We start from the raw sequence: 26,735 nt of genomic DNA on the forward strand, positions 1-26,735 counted from the left end.
AATGAATGGACAATAACGCATCTCAATGCCCAAAAATGTCAGACCTGCAGTATGCTTTACAGCATATCAGAATGCACACTTAAGAAGTTGCAGTAAAATAATCCCCAGCATTTGTGTCAGTGACAGTCATAATAACCCCCAACATTGTGTCAGTGGACACAATAATACACCCTAACATTGGTGTCAGTGAATGCAATAAAAGCCCTCAACAGTGGATGTGGATGCAATAATGTCACTCTGGTGTCAGCAGAAGTAATAACAGCGCCTGACATTGGTGTCAGTGGTTGTAATAATATTCCCCAACAATGCTGTGAGTAGGTGTAATAATAGCTTACGTTATGATATTGGTGTCAGTAGAAGTAATAATAGCTCCTGATCCTGGTATCAGTAGATAGAATAATAGCCCCCAACATTGTTGTCAGCAGATGCATTAATAACCCCCAACATTGGTGTCAGTGGATGCAATATTAACCCCCAACATTGGTGTCAGTGGATGTAATAGTAACCCCCAACTTTGGTGTCAGTAGATGCAATGATAACCCCCAACATTGGTGTCAGTGGATGTAATAATAACTCCAGACATTGGTTTCAGTGTATGCAATAATAACTCCCAACATTGGTGTCAGTGGATGCAATATTAACCCCCAACATTGGTGTCAGTGGATGTAATAATAACCCCCAACTTTGGTGTCAGTAGATGCAATGATAACCCCCAACATTGGTGTTAGTGGGTGTAATAATAACTCCCAATATTGGTCAGTGGATGCAATAATAACTTCAGACATTGGTGTCAGTGGATGCAATAATAACCCCTATTTTGGTATTGGACCTCTATATTTGACATGGTGAATGACATTGGGCATGTTAGTTCACATCTGGATCATAAGATTGGACTTTTAACCACTTGCCACCAGCTCACAGTACATTTACTGCAACTGGGCAGCACAATGTACTTCCTGGTTTTCAGGTGCATATGTACATGCCCCCTGTTGACCTGTGCTGTGATTGGACACAGGACAAGTTTGTCAGCAGGTTACAGCCAATCATTTAACCTTTATACCTGATCTGCTGTGGCCAATAGCAGCACAGATCTCTGCTGTTCAACAATTAAAGCAAGGAGAGAAACCCAGCCAGATCAGTGAGTACAAGCAGCACACATACACTTGTTAGGTACATAGTTAACCCCTTCATTGCCCTCCTGATCACCCCTGTCACCCAGCCAGTGCCATAAGTACAGTGTCAGTGTACAGCATTATCACTGATCACTGTATTAGTGTCACTGGCAACGTCAGTGCCGGTTAATCAGTTAGTGTCACTCCCAGCCAGTGTCAGGTAGGGCCAGATTGCCCACAACACTGGGCCCTCATGCACACAGGCTGTTAAAAAAACGTTATGAAAACGCCAGTATCTTTGCAGTGATTTTTTTAAACTTTTTTCAGCTTTTTTCAGCTTTTTTCAGCGTTTTTGCAATAGCGTTTTTTAGCGTTTTTTAGCGTTTTTCCGCGTTAGCGTTTTTGAGCGTTTTTTTTTTTTTTTTCAAATTTTTTTTTTTTTTTTTTTTTTTCAATGGATCAAAAACGCTGAAAAACTTTGGTGAATGACGTTTTTGAGCGTTTTTCAGCGTTTTTCAGCGTTAGAGCGTTTTTACAGCTGAAAAACGTCTTTCAGAACCCACTGGTCCTGGGTTTTTTTTACAGCTTAAAAACGCCTATGCCACTTGCAGCTCAAAAACGCCTAGGTGGGCATGAAGCCATAGACTAACATAGACAGGCCTTTTTAAGCTGCAAAAAAAGCTCAAAAAAGCAGCTGTAAAAACGTCCGTGTGCATAGGGACTATCACAGTCACTCTACGTTGCTGATCACCAACATTACTAGTACAGTGTCTGTACGGATCAGTATTTTGAGCACGATCAGAACTATACTAGTGTCCCCAACAGTATAGTGTCCCCAAAAAAGCAGTGTTACCAGGATTAGCCCATGATCACTGCCAGCACGACATGTAGCAGAACACATTTTGGCCTAAATTTATGAAGAAATTTGATTTTATTGTATATGTTTTTTAACAGAAAGTAGAAGTTGCTTTTAGAAAACATATAGGGGTTGATTTACCAAAATAGACTGTGCGCTTTGCAAAGTACAGTTGCACTCTGCAAGAGCAGTTGCTCCAGAGCTTAGTAAATGAGCAGAAGCTTTGCTGACTTTCATCATCCAATCATGTGCAAGCAAAAATGCTGTTTTTTATTTTCCTTGCATGTGATTGGGTATTCTTTGCAAAGTGAAGCTTTACATCATTTACTAAGCCCTGGAGCAATTGCACTTGCAGAGTGCAACTGCGACTCCAAAGTGCACAGTCTAGTTGCCTTTAGTAAATCAAGCCCATATTGTTTTGGGGCTCTAACTTATTATCTAGCACTGGGATCTCCAAACTTTCTGAACATAGGGCCTGTTTACTGTCCTTGAGGCTTTAGAGGAGCCAGACTGTGACTAGTGGGATTAGAAAACCATGTGGTGTCAGGGAGAGCAAATGGTGCCCCATCATTGGTTTTAGTGGAAGGAATAGGTCCCTATTAGCAAAAATTTTTAATTTGAACGTGTATGTGTGTAAAAAATAAAATGGTCTGGACAGCAAGTAGATAATATATGAGCAGTGCAGCAGTTATGTTTGGCCCTGCCCACTACACCATTACACCCGGATCAATATAGCAGTTATACATGGCCCCACCCAATACACCCACTACACCCAATGCCAGGAGCAGTCTGACAGTTATGCCTGGCCCCGCCCTACTGTACATGCAAACAGCAGCAGAGCTGCCAGCTGTCATTTCTTCTGTGAGCTATAAGTACACTGGTCTCCTGTTCAGTTTTTTCTATTTCTAATATGGATTATGATTTCCTATTTGGTCTAATCTGAAATTAATAATTAATTAATAATACAAAAATGTAAATAATAATAATTATAAAACATTCACAATAATTGATAATTATTAATAAAAATTCATCATATTCTGAAATTAATTATATCCATATCTTCTTTCATTCTTTATTGATTTTTTTTTTATTAAAATATGAGAAAACAATAGGTTGGAGATAAATTGATAAAAAAAAAAGATAACAATACAAACCATAGACAAACTGAAATATAATAAAATAACCAGAGCAAAAAAAATAATACAAGTAAAAAGGCGCAAAGCACAGTTACCTTGAAAGTAAAACCGATTAGTCCAGAAACTGAAAACTGTAAAAATGCATGTGTAAGTTCATGCATATATACTGGGAGTATATACAAGAGGTCAGTCAGGGCGGCCACCAAAGGAACCAAAAGCAGGGTCCAGCAAGCTAAAACAACAACAAGGAGAGGGGCGCCTCTAAGTATAAATCATAAATACATTTTATTAAAACAACAATATCCACTCACATGGAAGTTGGAGAAGTTGCATTAGGGTCGGTTGGCTGGGCTGGTGAGATGCGGAGGAACTACAGGTCACAGCGGTTCCTGCAGGGCATGCCAGGTCCAAAGAGGATTAGTTCTTGCAGCCGGGTTCAGTCTCTTGCAGCGAACAGTCCAACACAAATCCTGCTGGGTTGGGAGCCAGGTTATGTCCCAGATGCACAGATAGGGGTTCCAGGGAAGGAAGGGAGAGATGTGTAGGACGCCAGAGCATCCGTTCAGCCGTGCTGCTGCTCACTACTAATCTGGCCTTTTTAGATTTAGATCTGGGTCATTTAGACAACATGATTATCGCAAAAAACCACATCAAACCTACCGCTGGCAACTCCTATTTGCACTATAGGAGTTGCCACTATCCAAAATGGACACAAAACATACCTAAAGGTCAGTTCTGCCGCCTACGACAGAACTGTACCCTAGACAGCGACTATGACACCATGAGTATACAACTTAAAAAGAAGTTTGCCGACAAGGACTATCCTAAAGATCTAGTTGATCTAGCATGCAACTATTACGCTAAAGGCAAACCTGCCAAAAAAGATAAAGAGATAACAGATCATTCCACTAGGTTTATCACTACCTTCAATTTTCAGTACAAAAAAATGGAAAATATACTAAAGAAACACTGGTCCATTTTGCTACAGGATCCACTTCTGAAAACCTCCCTTCCGCTTATACCCAGAATCACGTACCGAAAGGCTCCGAGTCTCAAAAATAGGATTGCCCCAAGTAAATTGCCCATCGACAAGCCCATTTCCAACCCCACCACCCTCATACCACTAGTCGGCATGTATCAGTGTAAGAATGCCCGCTGCAAGACTTGTATGTTTGTGGAACATGGCAAAAAATCTTTTCTATCTAAAGGCAGAATTTATACATTGGAACAATTCTATAACTGCTCGTCTAATTTTGTAGTGTATGGCCTCACGTGCCCTTGTGGGTTAATCTATGTTGGGCGAACTATCTGCCCACTCAGGCAGCGGTTCGGCCAGCATCGACGACTCATTGAGGGTGGTAAGGACAAACACAGTGTCCCTCGGCACTTTGCCGAGTGTCACAACAAATCTACCACCGGTCTGTCTGTTTGGGTTATTGAACAAATCCCTAAACACATGTCAGAAGCTGAACGGTTCAAAAAGCTTTGCGCCAGAGAGACTTTCTGGATATACTGCTTAGATGTACTCTCCCCCGGCGGCCTCAATGAAGGAATAGAGATATCCACAGTCCTATAACAACCTTTCCTCTTACCACTTTACAGCTACCATGAAATTTTGTCTCAGTTTAATTTTTTTTTTCCCCTTTTTTTTACCCCCCCTTATTTTTTTATAAACCCCCTTTTTTTTCCCTTTTTTACCCCCCCTTTTTTTTTTACCCCCCCTTTTTTTTCCCCCCTTTTTTTACCCCCTTTTTTTTTTTTTTTTTTTTATATATATATGTATATGTGCATGTGCATCTCCCCCTCACACATTTATATATGTACATATCTCCCCCCCCCACCCACTTACCCTGAAATACTAAAATCCATCAGTGTTTATTTCCATATTCTCTGTAATCATAGTCCCAGGATCAATTTATAATTTATTAATTAAATTTACATTGTTTTATTCCATATTGCACGCCAGACGGTGCAGACTACAACTATTAATCCCCTATCCTTGACAGTCATCTCCCACTCTCTATACATAACATCTTATGGCAGTCTATTGTATTTACTGTATATTTATTTATATTTATTTGATCTATTTTATTGCACTGTACCTTATGATTTATTTCCTCATGATGTTTTAAATGCTTGTTCCTGAATTTATCTTACCTTACCTGGTTTTATTCACAATGTTTTGTCTTAATTGGAGCCCTGTTGTAAAATTATATACATATATTCTCTTTTTTATTTTTTCTGCACTATGTCATTGTAAGGTCCTTTTGTTTTTGTTTTTATCCCCCCTGCTATCTAATGCCGCCCATTACCTATTTTTTATGCAAATCACGGACTTTCCGGCCCCGCCCCCCCTCTTTTCAGCTTATATAAGCCCACTGTGTCCTCCTCTCCCTATGCTTGACAAAGGAATGCGGCCATTCGTCCACCAATGGCAAGCCTATTCTGAAACGCGTCGCATGCGTGTGATGTCATCACCGGGCGCCACGCTGTACTTGCTCTCCAAGCCTCGTTTGAGATCTTCGGCTCGGCCGGCCTTTTCCCTTCCTAGAGGCTTCACACCATTCTATCAGTGAGCAGCAGCACGGCTGAACGGGTGCTCTGGCGTCCTACACATCTCTCCCTTCCTTCCCTGGAACCCCTATCTGTGCATCTGGGACATAACCTGGCTCCCAACCCAGCAGGATTTGTGTTGGACTGTTCGCTGCAAGAGACTGAACCCGGCTGCAAGAACTAATCCTCTTTGGACCTGGCATGCCCTGCAGAAACCGCTGTGACCTGTAGTTCCACCGCATCTCTCCAGCCCAGCCAACCGACCCTAATGCAACTTCTCCAACTTCCATGTGAGTGGATATTGTTGTTTTAATAAAATGTATTTATGATTTATACTCAGAGGCGCCCCTCTCCTTGTTGTTGTTAGAGCAAAAAAAATGCTCATGAGTGTTGCTGTGTATCAGCTTGCCTGAAACAATGTTTCTGTTCGTATATACATAACAAATACAAAGAAACAAAATACAATTGACAGCTATACAAATGACAGTTTGTAATAGGATTAATCTGGAGGCTGTGAGCAACTTCTAATTAGTGGTATACAGACTACAGGCTGAGCAAGGCTGCCCCCTCTGTCAAGCTGGGAACCCCAAAGCTGTGAACAGAAAGAAAAAGAAAGAGGGGCGCCAAACCAACCATAGCGTAGTAAGCGAGTTTATTGTAGAGATCAAAAAAAGATAAAAGTTGCACTCAGTGCTGGGACAAGGTTATCTAGAGCCCAGGGCAAACATGCCAAACTGCACCCCCTGCCCTCCCCCAAGATGCATGCGCAATATGTGTCAGCAAAAGCCCCCCCCCCCCAAAAAAAATGTGAGCACCAATCTGCATGCTTACCCTCTAAGCATAAATTCCCCTTCCTCCCAGTACAAATTTGCCCCCAGGCTGAAATCCCCCTTCCCAGGACAAATCTTTCCCCCCAGCACAAATGCCCCCCACCAAAAAAATAAATCACCCCTCCAAGCACAAATCCTCTACCCCTCAAATTTCCCCTCCAAGTACACATCCCCCCCACTCCAAATCCCACCTCCCAGCACAAGTTTCCCCCCGATGCCCCCCCTCTAGTACACCCCTCAAATTTTGCTTCCTAACACAAATACCCCCAATCATCCCTACTAGCACAACTCCCTCCTCAAAAAAAGAAAAACATTTCCCCTCCCCATTCTACAATATCACCTCTTTTAGCACAAACCCACCAATTTCCCCCCTTCTAGCACAAATCCTCTTCCCCCATTACCCCTCCCAACACAAATCCCCCTAAATCACCACTCCCATCACAATTCCCCTCCTAGAAGAATTCTTACCCCCTGCTGCCCCCAAAGTCCCCCTCCCAACACAAATCCCCCCCAATCTCCTTGCAGCACCTCACATGACACCACAGTGCCCAGGGCAGCAACCCCTCCTGCCCACCCCTTGTCCCGACCCTGGTTGCACTCACAAACAAAAGTAGATAAAAGCGTGTCGCTTAAATCAGTGTGCAGCCCAGACATCTGTGGAGATGGAAGACCAGAGTGCAGAGTGCTGACTACCAGGAGGAGAGGGGAGTGAGCCATCACACCAAGACCGAGCAAAGTCCTTAGTGTGGTGCAGTGGTGGCCCATCAATAGGGGGCACACGGGCACTGTGCTGTTTTTGAGTGGCGCGGTCAGGAGGACGGTGGGTGGCACAGCGTCGTCACTTCTGGTTTCCCACCACTCACTGTGCTGTGGACTGTGCGTGGCAGATTGAGCAAGGCCAGAGCTAACAGTAAGCTACTAAAGCTAGCTTAGGTGCCTGAGTCAGTATGGCAGTGCAGACTGGGCCCAGGGCGGATGACATTCACACGGCTGGAGCATCAGGGTGTCAGTGAGTGTGCAACATGTCCCGCTGGCTGCAATGCATGCTTTATAAATGTTGGGGATTTCTGCCATGTACTGTGGGTCAATCAGGAGGTGTCACTTGTCAGTCTTCCTAGATGTTTTTATATCAAAAATGTGTGTATATATACACTACACAGATATACACAAATTGTGATTACATCTGTGTCCTGTGTAGTGTATGGGCCCGGGCATTTTAGACTAAGCAGCCTGGAGAGGGTTGGAGGCGTTCACGTTTGGTGACGAGATTTGGGGTTTCAGGATGTGTCGATTTGATTAGGTACCTGTTTTAGTTTAACCACCTGACATCCGGCCGTAGCCGAATGACGGCTTCAGCGCGGATGTCAATTCCCGGGAGGACGTCATATGACGTCCTCCCCTTTCCTCGCTCCCCGTGCGCGCTCACGAGCGCGCAACGGGGAAATTCTGTGTTGACCGTGTCCCTTGGACACAGCCAATCACAGATCGCTGTAAACGGCCAATCACAGCGGCCGTTTACAGCGCGATCGCTGCCTCCAATGAGAGATGATCTAAAATGTAAACAATTGAGATCATCTCTCATTGCCGGCTCTCTCTCCTCACACAGAGACAGCGTGTGAGGAGAGAGAGAAACTGTCAGCGATCTGTGAGTTTGTAATTAACATTTACTGTGCCTACAGTGCCCACAGTGCCCATCAATACAGTGCCCATCAATACAGTGCCCCATCAGTACAGTGCAGCATCAGTACAGTGCCAATCGGTGCCCACCTGTGCCAATCGGTGCCCACCTGTGCCAATCGGTGTCCACCTGTCTGCCCAGCGGTGATTAGTGTCCAGCTGCACATCTGCACAATCAGTGACCACCTGTGTCACCTCATCAGTGCCCACCTGTGCCACCTCATCAGTGCCCACCTGTGCCACCTCAGTGCCCACCTGTGCCAATCAGTGCACATCTGTGCTGCCTCAGTGCACATCTGTGCCGCCTCATCAGTGCCCATCTGTGCCGCTCCATCTGTGCCGCTCCATCTGTGCCGCTCCATCTGTGCCGCCCCATCTGTGCCGCCCCATCTGTGCCGTCCCATCAGTGCCCAGCTGTGCCACCTCATAAGTGCACATCTGTGCAATCTCAGTGCACATCTGTTCCACCTCGTCAGTGCCCACCTGTGCCGCCTCGTCAGTGCCCACCTGTGCCGCCTCGTCAGTGCCCACCTGTGCCGCCTCGTCAGTGCCCACCTGTGCCGCCTCATCAGTGCCCACCTGTGCCGCCTCATCAGTGCCCACCTGTGCCACCTCATCAGTGCCCACCTGTGCCACCTCATCAGTGCCCACCTGTGCCACCTCATCAGTGCACATCTGCACATCTGTTCCACCTCATCAGTGCACATCTGTTCCACCTCATCAGTGCACATCTGTTCCACCTCATCAGTGCCCCTCTGTGCCACCTCAGTGCCCATCTGTGCTCATCAGTGCGGCCTCATCAGTGCAGGCTTAGCAACCATGGCCAAAAGAAGCTTTTCCGCCGAGGAGGCGTACCAAATACTGTCCCAGGCCGATGAGAGCAACGGGGAGCTCTCTTTTTCAGATTCCCTTTCCGATTCCGAGTCGGACATAAACTATGAGCCAGTCCTCAGTAGTGAAACACTGAGTGACTCAGAGGAGGAAGAGATTCGGCCCGCCAAACGAAGGCGTTCTGGTGGGGAGGCAGTGGCATCTACCAGCACGGCAGTCCCGTCCACCAGCACGGCAGTCCCGTCCACCAGCACGGCAGTCCCGTCCATCAGCACGGCAGTCCCGTCCACCAGCACGGCAGTCCCGTCCACCAGCACGGCAGTCCCGTCCATCAGCACCGCAGTGCCTCGGCAAGAAAGGCCAAGGACCCAAGCCAGCCTTCCCTATGCCCTGCAGAACCCCTTGTGGCTTCCTCCTAATTCAGGAGAAGCCAACATTCCCCCTTTCACTGCCCAGCCAGGAGTCCAGGTGAACACGGAGAATTTTTCCCCAATAGATTTTTTTAGTTTATTTTTTACCGAGGACATGCTGTCAAGTATTGTGGCCCAGTGCAACCTTTATGCACATCAATTCATTGCGAATAATCCAACGTCCTACTATGCCCGTCTCTACGAATGGAGAGACCTAACGGTGGTGGAGTTGAAGGTTTTTTTAGGGCTCACATTTAACATGGGACTCACGAAAAAAAACACTTTGCTGTCCTATTGGTCAACCCACCCCCTCCAACACCTGCCAATATACTCCAAGGTGATGCCCAGAAACAGATACCTCATGATATTGAGGTTTCTTCATTTCAACGACAATACCCAGTGCCCTCCCCGAAATGACCCAAACTATGATAGACTTTTCAAAATTCGGCCACTTTTAAATTATTTTTCTGCACTATTCCCCCTGCTGTTTACCCCAGACAAAAACATATGTGTGGATGAGTCCCTTCTTAAGTTTAGTGGCAGGCTTAAGATGAAGCAATATATTCCCAGTAAAAGGGCACGCTATGGGGTGAAGGTATACAAATTATGTGACCGAGTCACAGGTTACTTGTATGCCTTCAAAGTGTACGAAGGGAAGGACACCCAGATGCAACCCCCTAATTGCCCAGACTACTTGGGATCAAGTGGGAAAATTGTTTGGGATCTCACATACCCCCTACTGGAGAAAGGCTACCACCTGTACGTAGATAACTTCTACACATCTCTGCCCCTGTTCCACAACCTGCATCGGATGAAGACACCTGAATGTGGTACCATCAAAAAGAACCGGAAGGGCTTTCCTCAAAGTCTGGTCAATAAAAAATTGAGAAAAGGAGAAACGGCGAGTCTACGAAACAACGAGATTTTGGCAGTGAAGTGGAGAGACAAAAGAGATGTATACATGTTGTCTTCAATCCACGATGATACCTTCATGGAAGTCCCCAGAAGAAATGGCCCCATACAGAAACCTAAATGCGTCTTTGACTATAATTTGTTTATGGGGGGAGTCGACTTGAATGACCAGATGCTGGAACCGTACCTTGCCACAAGACGGACATATCATTGGTATAAGAAAGTCGCAATTTATTTTTTTCATTTGGCCATCTACAATTCTTATGTCATTTATCGTAACTCCACCCAAAACCCCAAACGCTTCCTTGGCTACCAGGAGGACGTTTTCACTGCCCTTACATTCCCGAACGGCCCCCCAGAAAATATCCGATCTGATGTTCTAAGTCGACTCTCCGAACGCCACTTCCCAGATAAGATCCCTCCCAAACCAACAGGCCAACGACGGCAAAAAAAATGTAAGGTGTGTACCAGAGCTGGATTCAGAAGAGACACATCTTATTATTGTGCACAATGTCCTTCTGAACCAGGCCTCTGCGTAGGTGAATGTTTTCGTCGTTACCATACTTTAGTAAATTATTAGTAAAGTATGGTAAACGTAAGCCTCCGTTCCTGCAATTTACCCTCACACCCCTTATGCCACTGCCTCCTCTGTAACTGACCCTGGCTTGTTATTTGACCACGCTTCTGCCTAACGATTCTGCACATACCTCTGCCTGATCTGGAACTGACCCTGGACTGTTATTCGACCATGCTTCTGCCCAACGATTCTGTACATACCTCTGCCTGATCTGGAACTGACCTTGGACTGTTTGACCATGATATTTGCCTGCCTCTTGGACTGATCTTGTACCCTGCAACTGGACTAGTGGGATTCAACACAGGGGTCTCACATATGTGAGGGGCTCCAGAATTGTTTTTCTGGATGAAGAAAACAATTTATTTTGTTTTCTCAATCCTAGATTAGGGTCTGGAGACTCGGAGGCTTCAAAGAGATTTGGGTGGGAGAAGCCTCTACCCCTGTCCCCATTCTGTCCTGAACGAGGCCCTACTTCTGCCTGTAGGACTTACTGCCGTCACGCCTCTGCCTGTTGCACTGACCACACCACATGGACCTGCCTACTACCAGGACCAATATTTTTGGCACTGCGGACAATATCTCTGCCTGCACTGACCCTGGACTTTATATGGACAGTAACCCTGCCTGCTGCCTGGACAATTGTGTTCGCCGCTGCTGACCAAGTCCCTGCCTGCTGCCTGTACCAGTGCTATCCTCCTGTGTACAACTGCGCTACTACAACCACAGGTAATCTTTTTTTGTTTACGCTTTGCTCAGCATAATGTATTTTGGGGTGTAATTCTTGGTAAGTGCATGCTATGTGTCCCTGGAACACCTGACGGTGTTCCTTGCATGTTTGGCCTCTGTATGTGGCCAGGCAGTGAAAAAGTCCCACACATATGGTATCGTAATACTCAGGAGGAGTAGCAGAATGTATTTTGGGGTGTCATTTTTGCTATCTAAATGCTATGTGTTGGAAATATCTTATAAACGGACAACTTTGTGTTAAAAAAAATGCGTTTTCATTTTTTTCCATATTTTCCAAAAACTTCTGGAAAAAAATAAACCATTCAAAAGACTCATTATGCCGCATAGATTATACGTTGGGGTGTTAGCTTTCCAAAATGGGGTCATTTTGTGGGTGTTTCCATTGTCCTGGTGCTCCAGGGCCTTCAAAAGTGCAATAGGTGGTTGAGAAATGTGATGTGTAATTTATGCTCCTAGAACACCTGATGGTGCTTCATGCATGTTGGGCCTCTGTATGTGGCCAGGCAGTGAAAAAGTCCCACGAATGTGGTATCGTAATACTCAGGAGGAGTAGCAGAATGTATTTTGGGGTGTCATTTTTGCTATCTAAATGCCATGTGTTGGAAATATCTTATAAACGGACAACTTTGTGTAAAAAAAAATGTGTTTTCATTTTTTTCCACATTTTCCAAAAACTTCTGGAAAAAAATAAACCATTCAAAAGACTCATTATGCCTCATAGATTATACGTTGGGGTGTTAGCTTTCCAAAATGGGGTCATTTTGTGGGTGTTTCCATTGTCCTGGTGCTCCAGGGCCTTCAAAAGTGTAATAGGTGGTTGAGAAATGTGATGTGTAATTTATGCTCCTAGAACACCTGATGGTGCTCCATGCATGTTGGGCCTCTGTATGTGGCCAGGCAGTGAAAAAGTCCCACACATGTGGTATCGTATTACTCAGGAGGAGTAGCAGAATGTATTTTGGGGTGTCATTTTTGCTATCTAAATGCTATGTGTTGGAAATATCTTATAAACGGACAACTTTGTGTAAAAAAAAAATGTGTTTTCATTTTTTTCCACATTTTCCAAAAACTTCTGGAAAAAAATAAACCATTCAAAAGACTCATTATGCCTCATAGATTATACGTTGGGGTGTTAGCTTTCCAAAATGGGGTCATTTTGTGGGTGTTTCCATTGTCCTGGTGCTCCAGGGCCTTCAAAAGTGTAATAGGTGGTTGAGAAATGTGATGTGTAATTTATGCTCCTAGAACACCTGATGGTGCTCCATGCATGTTGGGCCTCTGTATGTGGCCAGGCAGTGAAAAAGTCCCACACATGTGGTATCGTAATACTCAGGAGGAGTAGCAGAATGTATTTTGGGGTGTCATTTTTGCTATCTAAATGCCATGTGTTGGAAATATCTTATAAACGGACAACTTTGTGTAAAAAAAAAATGCGGTTTCATTTTTTTCCACATTTTCCAAAAACTTCTGGAAAAAATAAACCATTCAAAAGACTCATTATGCCTCATAGATTATACGTTGGGGTGTTAGCTTTCCAAAATGGGGTCATTTTGTGGGTGTTTCCATTGTCCTGGTGCTCCAGGGCCTTCAAAAGTGTAATAGGTGGTTGAGAAATGTGATATGCAATTTATGCTCCTAGAACACCTGATAGTGCTCCATGCATGTTGGGCCTCTGTATGTGGCCAGGCAGTGAAAAAGTCCCTCACATGTGGTATCGTAATACTCAGGAGGAGTAGCAGAATGTATTTTGGGGTGTCATTTGTGGTATACACATGCCATCTGAGAGAAATAAGCTATTACAATGACAATTTTGTGGGAAAAAAAAAAAATCTCAATTTTGCAAAGAATTGTGGGAAAAAAATACAACTTCAAATAACTCACCATGCCTCTAACTAAATACATTGAAATGTCTACTTTCCAAAAAGGGGTTATTTGGGGGGCATTTGTACTTTCATGGCTTGTTAGGGTCTCGGGAAATGAGATAGGCCTCAGTACATCAGATGTGATAATTTTTTTATGATTTGCACCATAGCTTGTAGACTCTAAAACTTTCACACAGACCAAATAATTTCCACAAATTTTTGGTTATTTTTACCAAAGATATGTAGCAGTATAAATTGTGGCCAAAATTTATGAAGAAAAATTACGAATTTGCAAAATTTTATCACAGAAATTAGAAAAAATGTGTTTTTTTTCAAAATTTTCGGTCTTTTTTCATTTATAGCGCAAAAAATAAAAAACCCAGAGGTGATCAAATACCACCAAAATAAAGCTCTATTTGTATGAAGAAAAGGACAAAAAAATCATTTGGGTACAGTGTTGCATGACTAAGTAATTGTCATTCAAAGTGTGAGAGCACTGAAAGCTGAAAATTGGTCTGGATAGGAGGGGGGTTTAAGTGCCTAGTAAGCAAGTGGTTAATGTGACAGATATGGGGCCAGTGTAGATCAGAGCTGCCATATGATGCTGTTTCTTTGTCTTACTTTAAAGTGGTTGTATACCCTTTTTTTTAATTTTTACCTACAGGCTTACCTGGGAGGTAAAATGAATATCTCCTAAACCTGTACGGTTTAGGAGATATTCACTTTGCATGTAGCCGCTGACATCAGCAGCGCATGTGCTTGCCGTGACGTAATTGCAGCTCCATCCACTCACAGCGCCGGAGCGGAGAACCCAGAAGAAACGCAGAGGGAACATGTCAGCTCCCTAGGCGTGGACCAGGATCAGATGCTGAGGCCTCCTTCTAAGGCGAGTATTTCATAATGCCAGTTATAAATTATTACTTACAGAGCCAATTATAAATGATTACTCACAGCAGGGCTGTTTTTAAGGCAGGGCAAAAGGGGCAGCTGCCCTGGGCCCTGTCATTGTTGTGGGGCTCAAAGCAGCTGCCTCATACTTGCCAACTATCCCGGTTTAAATTCCCTTGTCCCTTGAAGGGTTAGTCCTGTGCTATGTCCTGATATCTCAGTGTGAAGTGCTGCTACTAATGCTGCCCAGCTCTGCCCTATTGTGTACGGATGACTCACCTGCAGACCCTGTGTTTACATGTAAATAACCGGTATTAATATGTAAATAGAGGTGGTATTCATATGTATATAATGCCCCTGAGGTAAAATCCACCATCACCTATACTAAATGCTGCCCACTGGTGAGATAAAGGAGCATGCTTGAAAGTCATGCCTACAATTGTGGTCATTAAGCCTAATATCTGCCTGTCCTGCAAAGGTAAGCAAATTGGTGTGTGTGTGTGTGTGGGGGGGGGGGGGGGTAGTGTGGGGTGTGCAGAGGTAGGCAGAGAAGGAATTACAGTTTGAGCTGCACAGGTGAGCAAGGAGGGGATGTATGGAGGTAAGGAAGGTGGGTCCAAAAATGAGCAGAGGAGACAGGTAGAGTTGGGGGGGGGGTTGGAGTGAAGAGAATGGGGGAGGTTTGGGGGGCAGAGGTTAGCAGGGGTTTTAGGATGCAAAGGTGTACTGACATTGTGGATGAAGATGTAGGTCATGTGTAGGGCAGCCTATTCATTTCAATGGGCTACTCTATGCACTAGAAATGCGGAAGAAAGTCCCAAACCCTTTTTCAAAATCACACGGTGCCAAGGCACATGTCAGCAGATGTGTAAGGGTGTCATTAACAATTAATGGCACTGCTGTGTATCTGCTAAAGGGCAGCACATTTCTGTGGTGTCAGAAAAGCATGCATTTCTGACACACACAAATGTGAAAGCAGGCTAAATGTCTCAGTTACATTGGTGGTCAGTGCAAATCTTCTTATTACATTGGGGCTTGGTGTAGAATCCTTTCATTCACACTAGTGGCCAGTGTGGCGGTCCTCTTACATTGGTGGTCAGTGTAAATCCCTCTTTACATTGGTGGTTACTGTGAATGCTTCTATTACATTGGTGGTCAGTGTAAATCTTCTCATTACATTGTATGAAAGGATTCTACACCAAGCACCAATGTAATAAGAAGAGTTACACTGACCACCAATGTAATAGAAGCATTCACAGTAACCACCAATGTAAGGGGAGCATTCACACTGGCCACCAGTGTGAATGAAAGGATTTTACACCAATCACCACACTAGTGGCCAGTGTGAATGCTCCCCTTACATTGGTGGTCAGTGTAAATCCCTCCTTACATTGGTGGTTACTGTGAATGCTTCTATTACATTAGTGGTCAGTGTAAACCCCTATTACATTGGTGGTCAGTGTAAACCCCTATTACATTGATGGCCAGTGTTGAAACTCCTCTTTATATTGGTAGTTGGTAAAAAAAAATCAGCATTACCATTAATCACACCCTCCCCTCCCTCCAGCACTGCTACTGATCCCAGGAATTCTAGGATCCCTAGGAGTTTTCTGTCTATTGATGGGTCCGCTCACCTCCTCAGTCCATGGTGTGCAGGCAGTGAGGAGATGATGTGCTGTAAGCTCTAGCAACCAATCAGTGAGCAGTATTACTGTACAACCAATCAACAAGCAGAAATCATGTGCTGTAACCTCTAGCAACTAATCAGTGAGCCGTAATGTGTGCTGTAACCTCTAGCAAGCAATCAAAATCGCTGCCTGATATGATACAGTAAACTGATTTTGAGTCTAGCTGCTATTTATTGTATGTCTCAGAGCAGGTGGAGAGCGAAATTGCATGGGGGGGGCCTGGTTCGGGCCCCAAGAAAATGTTTGCCCAGGGCCCAATCAATATTAAAGATGGCCCTGACTCACAGAGCCAGTTATAAATTATTACTCACAGAGCCAGTTATAAATTATTAATCACAGAGCCAATTATAAATTATTACTCACAGAGCCAATTATAGTATAAACTATTACTCACAGAGCCAATTATTACACACAGAGCCAGTTATAAATTATTACTCACAGAGCCAGTTATAATATAAACTATTACTCACAGAGCCAATTATTACTTAGAGAGCCAGTTATAAATTATTACTCACAGAGCCAATTATTACACACAGAGCCAGTTATAAATTATTACTCACAGAGCCAGTTATAGTATAAACTATTACTCACAGAGCCAATTATTACTCACAGAGCCAGTTATAAATTATTAATCACAGAGCCAATTATTACTCACAGAGCCAGTTATAAATTATTACTCACAGAGCCAATTATAAATTATTATTCACAGAACCAATTATAAATTATTACTCACAGAGCCAGGCAATAAATTATTACTCACAGAGCCAATTATAAAAAAAAGATCATAGTTACCATCAGAGTGCCTCTTGCCCTGGAGCATCAGATCTAACCCCTTCACAGGCGGGAAGAGGAGTGGGCGTACACTAGCTTCCCTATATGCGGCCGGAGGCGAGTATGAGACCCGCTTCCTGCACTTGAAAGTCAGCAAGGTGCTGTGGCCACATATAAGGAAGCTAGTGCCCTCGGCTTCTCCTTTCCTGGCATCCTGGGTGGGTGCAGGGCACATGTGTGAACCACAACTTTCAGTTGCCATGGTGGGTGGGGGAATGGAGAGACTTTCCTATCCTCCCACCACGGCAAAAACGTGCATAATTATCATCCACCCGCAGCCGGCCCTGCCAGTGCGAACCCCAAATTTCAGTTGTCATGGTGGGCGTGCAGTCCTATGGCCAGTCCGGGCATGCACTCACCTTCTTCCTTACTGTACATAGAGAACTTCCTCCATTATCACTAACTGCAAGTATACATCATCTGTCCGGTTACTGTATATATAGCTGTATACAGGACAGAGGATGTATATCTGCAGTCAGTGATGGAGGAAGGTGGGTGTGTACAGCTATATATACACGCACCTTCCTTCCTGTATATAGAGACCTTCCTCCACCCCTCCTACAGACTCCTTCCCTCATGCTGATCCCTCAGCTAAAGAAGAGGGAAGAGAACACAGCAGCCCGGGGAGTCTTCATCATCTGCCTTGATGTAAGTGACTGAGGACACTGTCACTACATGCAGACCTAGCCTGGCACTATATCACCCTAGCCTGGCACTATATCACCCTAGCCTGGCACTATATCACCTAACCTGGCACTATATCACCCTAGCCTGGCACTATATCACCCTAACCTGGCACTATATCACCCTACCCTGGCACTATATAACCTAACCTTGCACTATACCACCCTAACCTGGCACTATACCACCCTAACCTGGCACTATATCATCCTAACCTGACACTATATCATCCTAACCTGGGACTATATCACCTAACTTGGCACTATATCACCCTAGCCTGGCACTATATCACCTAACCTGGCACTATATCACCCTAACCTGGCACTATATCATTCTAACCTGACACTATATCATCCTAAACTGACACTATATCCCCTGACCTGGCACTATATCACCTAACATGGCACTATATTACCTTAGCCTGGCACTATATCACCTAACCTGGCACTAGATCACTGTAGCCGGGCACTAGATCACCCTAGCCTGGCACTATATTACCTAATCTGGCACTATATGGCCTAACCTGGCACTTTATCGCCTAACCTGGCACTATATCACCCTAAAAAAATAACAAATAAATTTCCACGCTCAACTTACCGATCAGCCTGCCACCAACCGAATTGACCTGTCGAGCAGTATGAGACAGGGGTTTAGTTGCATACATTTGCAAATACATGCATAAGCCACAGAGCCCCGGCAAGGCACTCCATTTTCTGTGGACCTAAAGTTTAATTCATGTGAGTCTTCAACAATATAAGCACATGCATTTAGATGGACAGGTGTAGGGCCGATAAACCAGAAGGGAGCCCACCCCTTCTTAACCACTTGACCACTGGGCACTTAAACCCCCTTAATAACCAGACCAATTTTCAGCTTTTGGTGCTCTCACATTTTGAATGACAATTACTCAGTCATGCAACACTGTATCTATATGAATTTTTTGTCCTTTTTTTCACACAAATAGAGCTTTCTTTTGGTGGTATTTAATCACTGCTGGGTTCTTTATTTTTTGCGCTATAAAAGAAAAAAGACCGAAAAATCTGTAAAAAAATAAATTTTTCTTCGTTTCTGTTATAAAATTTTGAAAATTAGTAATTTTTCTTCATATATTTTGGCCAAAATTTATACCGCTACATATCTTTGGTAAAAATAACCCAAATCGGTGTATATTATTTGGTCTTTGTGAAAGTTATAGCGTCCACAAGCTATGGTGCCAATAGCTGAAAATTGATCACACCTGAAGTACTGACGGTCTATCTCATTTCTTGAGACCCTAACATGCCAGAAAAGTACAAATACCCCCCAAATGACCCCTTTTTGGAAAGAAGACATTCCAAGGTATTTAGAAAGATGCATGGTGAGTTTTTTGAAGTTGTAATTTTTTCCCACAATTCTTTGCAAAATCAAGTTTTTTTTTTTTCTTTTTTTTTTTTTTCACAAAATTGTCATATTAGCAGGTTATTTCTCACACACAGCATATGCATACCACAAATTACACCCCAAAACACATTCTGCTATTACTCCCGAGTACGGTGATACCACATGTGTGAGACTTTTACACAGCGTGGCCACATACAGAGGCCCAACATGCAGGGGAGCACCTTCAGGCGTTCTGGAGCACCCAGGCCAATTCTGACATTTCTCTCCTACATGTAAAAATCATCATTTATTTGCTAGAAAATTACATAGAACCCCAAAACATTATATATGTTTTTTTAGCAAAGACCCTAGAGAATACAATAGCGGTCATTGCAACTTTTTATCTCGCACGATATTTGCGCAGCAATTTTTCAAACGCGGTTTTTTTGGAGAAAAAAAATGTTTTTTGCTTTAAAAAAAAACAAAACAGTAAGGTTAGCCCAATGTTTTTGCATAATATGAAAGATGAAGTTACGCCGAGTAAATGGATACCTAACATGTCACCTTTCAAAATTGCACACGCTTGTGGAATGGCGCCAAACTTCGCCACTTAAAAATCCCCATGGGCGACGCTTTCAAATGTTTTACTGGTTACAAATTTTGAGTTACAGAGGAGGTCTAGGGCCAAAATTATTGCTCTCGCTCTACCGATCGCAGCGATACCTCACATGTGTGGTTTGAGCACCGTTTTCATATGTGGGCGGGACTTACGTATGCGTTCGCATGCGAGCACACGGACAGGGGCGCTTTAAAATTTTTTTAATTTTTTTTTATTGTTCATTTTACTTTATTTATTTTAGTTTGACACTTTTTTCCAAAAAAAAAATTTTTTTGATCACTTTTATTCCTATTACAAGGAATGTAAACATCCCTTGTAATAGGAATATGGCATGACAGGTCCTCTTTACAGTGAGATATGGGGTCAATAAGACCCCACATCTCACCTCTAGGCTGTGCCTGAAATAAAAAAAAAAAAAAAAAGATCCTGGCTTCGATCGTAGCGGTGAGTCGGTAGAAGCATCGGAGGGCGGCGGGAGGGGGGGACGTCCCCTCTCGCCTCCCGTAAGAACGATCAAGCAGTGGAACTGCCGCTATGACCATTCTTATGGTGTAGGGAATCGCCGGCTGAAAAAGCTGATATCTGAATGATGCCTGTAGCTGCACCCATCATTCAGATATCCCCGCACAAAGTCAAGGACGTCGTATGACGGAAGGCGGGAAGTGGTTAAAACGCTTTTTTTTTTTTTTAACACAAAGTTGTCCATTTATACAATATTTCTAACACATAACATGTACATACCAAAAATGACACCCCAAAATAGATTCTCCTACTCCTGAGTAAGGCGATACCACATGTGTGAGACTTCCACAGCCTGGCCACATACAGAGGCTGGGTATGGCTGAGCATGGCTGGGTATGGCTGAGCATGGCTGGGTATGGGTGAGTATGGCTGAGCATGGCTGGGTATTGCAGAGTATCGCTGAGTATGACTGGGTATGGCAGAGTATGGCTGGGTATCACCGAGTATTGCAGAGTATGGCTGGGTATTGCTGGGTATTGCAGAGTATGGCTGGGTATGGCAGAGTATTGCGGGATATGGCAGAGTATTGCAGATTTTTGCGGGGTATTGCAGAGCATGGCTGGGTATGGCAGAGTATGGCAGAGTATGGCTGGGTATCACAGAGTATTGCAGAGTATGGCTGGGTATTACGGGGTATGGCAGAGTAATGCGGGATATTTCAGGGTATTGCAGGGTATGGCAGAGTATTGCGGGGTATTTCAGGGTATTGCAGGGTATGGCAGAGTATTGCGGGGTATTGCAGGGTATGGCAGAGTATTGCGGGGTATTGCAGGGTATGGCAGAGTATTGCGGGGTATTTCAGGGTATGGAGAGTATTGCGGGGTATTTCGGGGTATTGCAGGGTATGGCAGAGTATTGCGGGGTATTTCGGGGTATTGCAGGGTATGGCAGAGTATTGCGGGGTATTGCAGGGTATGGCAGAGTATTGCGGGGTATTGCAGGGTATGGCAGAGTATTGCGGGGTATTCCAGGGTATGGCAGAGTATTGCAGGGGTATTGCGGGGTATGGCAGAGTATTGCAGGGGTATTGCGGGGTATGGCAGAGTATTGTGGGGCATTGCAGAGTATTGCACAGCATTGCAGGGCATGCAGAGTAGTGGGGATGGCTGAGCATGGATGGATGGATGGCTGGATGTCACTGTGCAGCGTTGTGGGCACTACACATCCAGCCCACAACGCTGCAGCCATCCATCCATCCCCCTCGGTACACAGGAGGGGAGGAGAGGAACCGGCGTCATCAGATGACGTCGGTTTGTTTACATGTGATCGCGCCGTCATTTACCGGGATCCGTGATGCGGTCACGGATGCAGAGGCGGCTCTCTAATTAGGCAAATTAGGCGGTCGCCTAAGGCCTCGCATTCACAGGGGCCTCGTGGCCGCCTAATTTGCCTGTGATCAAACACCGATTATGGCGCTGGTGGCTCACCCTATTCCCGCTGGGACTCTGTGGCCCAGGGGCTGACTGACAGTGGCGACCAATCGGGTACTGGCTAATAGCGTCTTCGTCGTGGAGCGTCCGTTCCGGTGGCAGCAGCTGCGGGACAGCAAAGGCCTCTAGGTGGCGACAGTGTCTGGATGACGGCACCCGGCTCCAGGTGGCATCCCCACAAGACGGCAGCATGTCCATGTGGGGCCCTAAGGCAGCTGGGACTGCTCTTTCAGCCTGCACCGCTCACCCGGCCACTCCACACCTGCCCGGCCGCCTATTTGAGTCAGCAGTGCCCATGGCTGTGTAGAGGAAGGATGGAGCTCCAATCTCTTTGAGGCTGCCTGGCTGACCCCCCTGTGACCGATGAGAAAGTAAGTGCCGGTGCACTGTGTAGCCTGTGTGTCTGGATAGGAGGAGTGTCGGGGCAGCTGCATATAGAGGAATTGAGCTTTCCATATTCCTCCATGCAGCCGCTGAATGCTTGCAGGAGAGAGAGGAGAAGTGAGCATTCCGCTGCTCCTCCTATCCAACTTCTTTTGCTGTCCCCTCTGTGCTTTACAGCCCCTCCTTGTGCTCTCTGGCTCCTCCCCCAGTACTCTCTGCCCCCATCCCCCCAGTGCTCTCCAGCTCTCCCCAGCCTCCCTCCCTGAGCTCTCCAGCCTCCACCCCCCAGTGCTCTCTGCCCCCCACAGTGCTCTCAAGCCCCCCATGCTCTCCAGCCCCTCCAGTGCTCTCCAGCCCCCCCACAGTGCCCTCTGCTCCCCCCCAGGTGCTCTCTACCCCTGTTATTTCTGCCCCCCCAGTGCTCTCCAGCTCTCCCCATAACTCCCCAGCCTCCATCCCTGTGCTCTCCAGCCTCCAACCCCCCCAGTGCTCTTCACCCCACCCAGTGCTCTCCGCCCACACAATGCTCTCCACCCCCACAGTGCTCTCCAGCCTCCCATGCTCTCCACCCCTGTTCTTTCTGCCCCCTAGTATTCTCCAGCTCTCCCCATTGCTCTCCAGCCCCCCGTGCTTTCCACCCCTGTTCTTTCTGGCCCCCCCAGTGCTCACCAGCTTTCCCCATCACTCTCCAGCCCCCACCCCTGTGCTTTCCACCCCCCCTCAGTGCTCTCCGCTCCCCCCTGCTCTTGGACCCCCCAGAACACTCTCTCGTGCTCTCCACCCTTATTCTTTCTGCCCCCCCACTGCTCTCCAGCTCTCCCCATCACTCTTCAGCCCCCACCCCTGTGCTCTCCGCCCCCAGTGCTCTCTGCTCCCCCCTGCTCTTTGTCTTCTCCAGTGGTCTCCAGCCCCCCGTGCTCTCCACCCCTGTTTTTTCTGGCCCCCATGCCCCGTGCTCTTCAGCTCACCCCATTACTCCCCAGCCTCCTCCCTGTGCTCTCCAGCCCCCAGCCCTGTGCTCTCCACCCCCCAGTGCTCTCCACTCCCCCCCAGTTCTCTCCACTCCCCCCAGTGCTTTCTACCCCCCACAGTGCTCTCCAGCCCCTCCCGTGCTCTTCACCCCTGTCTTCTACCCCCCGGTGCTCTCAAGCTATCCCCATTGCTCTCCAGCCCCCATTCCTGTGCTCTCCACCCCCCCAGTGCTCTCCACTCCCCCAGTGCTCTCCAGCTCCCCCAGCGTGCTCTCCAGCCCTGTTCTTTCTGCCCCCAGTGCTCTCAAGCTATCCCCATTGCTTTCCAGCCCCCACTCCTGTGCTCTCCACCCCCCCAGTGCTCTCCACCCCCCCCCCAGTGCTCTCCAGCCCTGTTCTTTCTGCCCCCCGGTGCTCTCAAGCTCCCCCCAGTGCTCTTCGCTTCCCCACACTCTCTTATTCCCCCCAGTGCTCTCCAGCCCCCCCAGTGCTATCTGCGCTCCTGTGCTCTCCACCCCTGGCTCCCCCCCAGTGCTCTCAAGTTCCCCACTCCCCCAGTGCTCCCCACTCCCCCCTGCTCTTTGCCCCCACCCATGTGCTCTCCAACCCCACCATTGCTGTCTGCTCCCCAGTGCTCTCCACGCCCCACAGTTCTCTCCACTCCCCCCAGTTCTCTGGGACACTCCTCCTTATTCTCCCAAGGCACAGGGGAAATTCCTAGAGGGGTTGTCACCTTGCTGGGTCCCAGATTATTTTATGGGCTGCATATGTCTGATGGGTTAGGAGGGTGCCCTGGAAGTGGTGCTGATGGTGCTACATCTGTCCATCTTTCTGAAGCCATTTTTATTGCTGCAGAAAGATTTTTTTTCCCATTATGGGCGTGAGTGGGGCCTCATGTCTAAGTTTTGCCTAAGTCCTCACAAAGCCTAGAGCCGCCTCTGCACGGATGCTCTCGAGTGCGCGCCCTAGGGGGCGCGCGAGAGCAGAATTCTGGGAGGACGTCCCTGGACGCCCTCCCAGAGTTAAGCAACCGCCCTGTAGCCGTCATTTGGCTATGGGCCGGTTGTTAAGTGGTTAAAGGCACAGGGGCACACTAAACACCCAGCCCATAGCACCGTCCGCGGACACCAGTGCTGGGGGTTAATAGTACGTCCACTGACGCCAATGCTGGGGGTTAATAGTGCATCTGCTGACACCAGTGCTGGGGGTTAATAGTGCGCCTGCTGACACCAATGCTGGGGGTTAACAGTGCGCCTGCTGACACCAATGCTGGGGGTTAATAGTGCGCCTGCTGACACCAATGCTGGGGGTTAATAGTGCGCCTGCTGACACCAATGCTGGAGGTTAATAGTGCATTTAGTCCTAGTGTTTGCTATTGCTTTGAACTATAAAGAAAAGCTTTTGAGAGGTTTCCTCTCTTTCTGAGGTCTGAAGCAATACCTGAGGAAGAAAGGAAAACTCTTGAAAGCGTGTCTTTTAAGTGTTAGGTTAGTACAATAAAAAGGTATCCTTGCATACTGCATTACTCCCGTATTTTGTAAATTTATTTTTATATATTTATTTCGTTTTTTTTAAGTGGTATCATTTAGTGGTGAAAATTATTAGTACCCCCCCAGTTTTGACTGTGGTATCTTATGTGCCCCCCTATATATTGTTCCTAGAGTCACCACTGGCCTAGAGTTATTGCTTTCACTCCAGTGAGCATGGCAATGTGTAACATGTAGTGCACAAATTTGATTCACCAAAATCTAACCCCAACCAATAGTGAATTCAAATAGCAGCGCTGAATAAACTAATACTAATAATTATATTAAATATTAAATATAATCACTCCTTCCCAATCCTGTGCATCAAAACAATGTGATCTAAATCCACAAATTTTATGCGCATAACCAATTAAGTGAATAAAACATCTGTGCACAACAAAAGAATGTGTGTAAGAAGTTAAAAGAAAAACATATAAAAAACCAAAGATGTGTAAAAAATCAATGTCCAATAATATTAATCCGTGACGTGATACAGTGTAGATCTTCACTTTAAACACTCTTCCACTGCACCTCTGTGATTGTGAATCCACTCCCCTTAGGTTAATAAACTCACCAGCTCCTCTCGCCCACACTCTCGTGTTAGGCTTTAAAGCTTTATCCCACACAGAAGGGGGAAATTAATGGCCTCCAATGGTTCACCTTTACATATCCAGAGTATAATAGTACAGAGCTCTCTCCACATGAAAAAAAGAAAGTGATCCAATAGTGCAATAACGTAATGGTATTTATTAAACTCACATCTTTAAAATTCACTTCAAGCAAAAAAAGCACAGCACAGCAGACTGTCACAGCAATAACTCCAAACAGTAAAACCAGCGTATGGTGGTCACAGCGGACCCAGGTACTGCGCTCTCTGATACCGGTCTCACCCGATCCCTGGTGTTCCTTGGACCCCCTTCCCCACTTCCTCGTATGGCGCTCTCCGTCACAGCATCCTACGTCAGCCATACTCGATTGCCGTATAGCCACGCCCCGACATGTTTCGTCACGAGGACTTAATCATGGGATTGGCTATACGGCATGGCAATCATTCCTATATACCCTCCGCTCCTATTGTGGGCGGAAATGATATTCCTGCGCCTGCACACTCCCTGTGTCCCCGCTCGCACCATACATCAATATTACAATTTAATCGAGCGTTTAAGACTCAGTTAACCATAATGTCAATATATACCGGAACATTTATTCAGATACCATTAGTCTGTCACATGGTGGAGATTTCTCCTCCACATTCATTAAAAAAGCGGGCTTTTACGCCCTTATATAAATCAAAACTATTTAAAACTGAGAGATATCACTCTCTTAAACAAGTGGTTAGATATAAATGAATATACAAATTTCTTCTATGTCGTAAGATGAATCTGCAACATTAGCCCATTAAATGATATTACATCAGAGCTGCAAAAAATGAATGAACATTTAAATGAACATTTAACTAGATACTTAGGGATTATAAATACTGGCGTGTCACCTAAAGTACCACACACAACCATATCTCCAGCCTAAACCTTTTCATCTTCTCCTGTTCATATACATTTATTATAAAGTAGGACTCACTGCTTCAAGGGAAAAAAAGGGGGGGGGGGGGGCATTTACAATCTAAGCAAGGTAGAATTAAATCCGAAAGAGCTTAACATACTGAATCTGGGTCTTAAATGTGCACCCAAAAAAATGCTCAATAAATTTGAAGTGTTTATTGATACACACAAATTTATACGGACTCTGAATATTAAAAAATATTTTTTGAGCCATCCAGTAGCCCCTAGGAATAATGTCACGGTATCCTTGGGGAAAGTGGATAGTGGCTTAAAGGATAAGTCTGTATTCAATCCCCAAAATTCTAACAATCATTATATAGAAGTTTTCAAAAATCTGGTGTTGAAGGATATAGACCAAATAACTGTGAAAGAGAAGGTCAATCCAAAATATATTAATGAGGGAATTCGATCATTGGAAAAGAGGTACAACATTATTATACGCCCAGCTGACAAGGGAGGGGGGGTTGTTATTATGGATAAAATTTTTTACCATGAACAACTCACTGGTATGCTGGGGGACCGCTCTACCTATGAGAGACTCACCACTGATCCTAAGGATAAGTATAAGGAACAACTTAGCCTACTGGTTGAGTGGGGATATGCCACTGGTGCCCTGAATCTTAGAGAAAGGAGATATCTGGTTCCGAGCGCCTGTAGGATCCCAGTAATCTACACGTTACCTAAAATCCATAAGGATGCTAAATCACCCCCAGCACGTCTCATCATGAATGGGATAGGATCAGTCATGGCGAGGCTTGGAGAGTATTTAGATAA

The 26,735-nt window shown here is 45.6% G+C and overlaps 1 protein-coding gene across 1 annotated transcript in view; it reads left to right on the forward strand.

Annotated features, from left to right (window-relative positions):
• Nucleotides 1-5,910: 5,910 nt before the first annotated feature.
• Nucleotides 5,911-26,735, forward strand: part of LOC141134614 (gastrotropin-like) — a 171,496-nt gene continuing 150,671 nt past the window's right edge. Inside the window, exon 1 of the mRNA XM_073624076.1 lies at nt 5,911-5,947. Coding sequence (XP_073480177.1) covers nt 5,926-5,947 — 22 coding nt within the window. The 5' untranslated portion in view covers nt 5,911-5,925. The remainder of the gene's footprint in view (nt 5,948-26,735) is intronic.

Source organism: Aquarana catesbeiana, linkage group LG03 (genome assembly GCF_042186555.1).
Source record: "Aquarana catesbeiana isolate 2022-GZ linkage group LG03, ASM4218655v1, whole genome shotgun sequence".
In the NCBI taxonomy this organism is placed as follows: domain Eukaryota; kingdom Metazoa; phylum Chordata; class Amphibia; order Anura; family Ranidae; genus Aquarana; species Aquarana catesbeiana.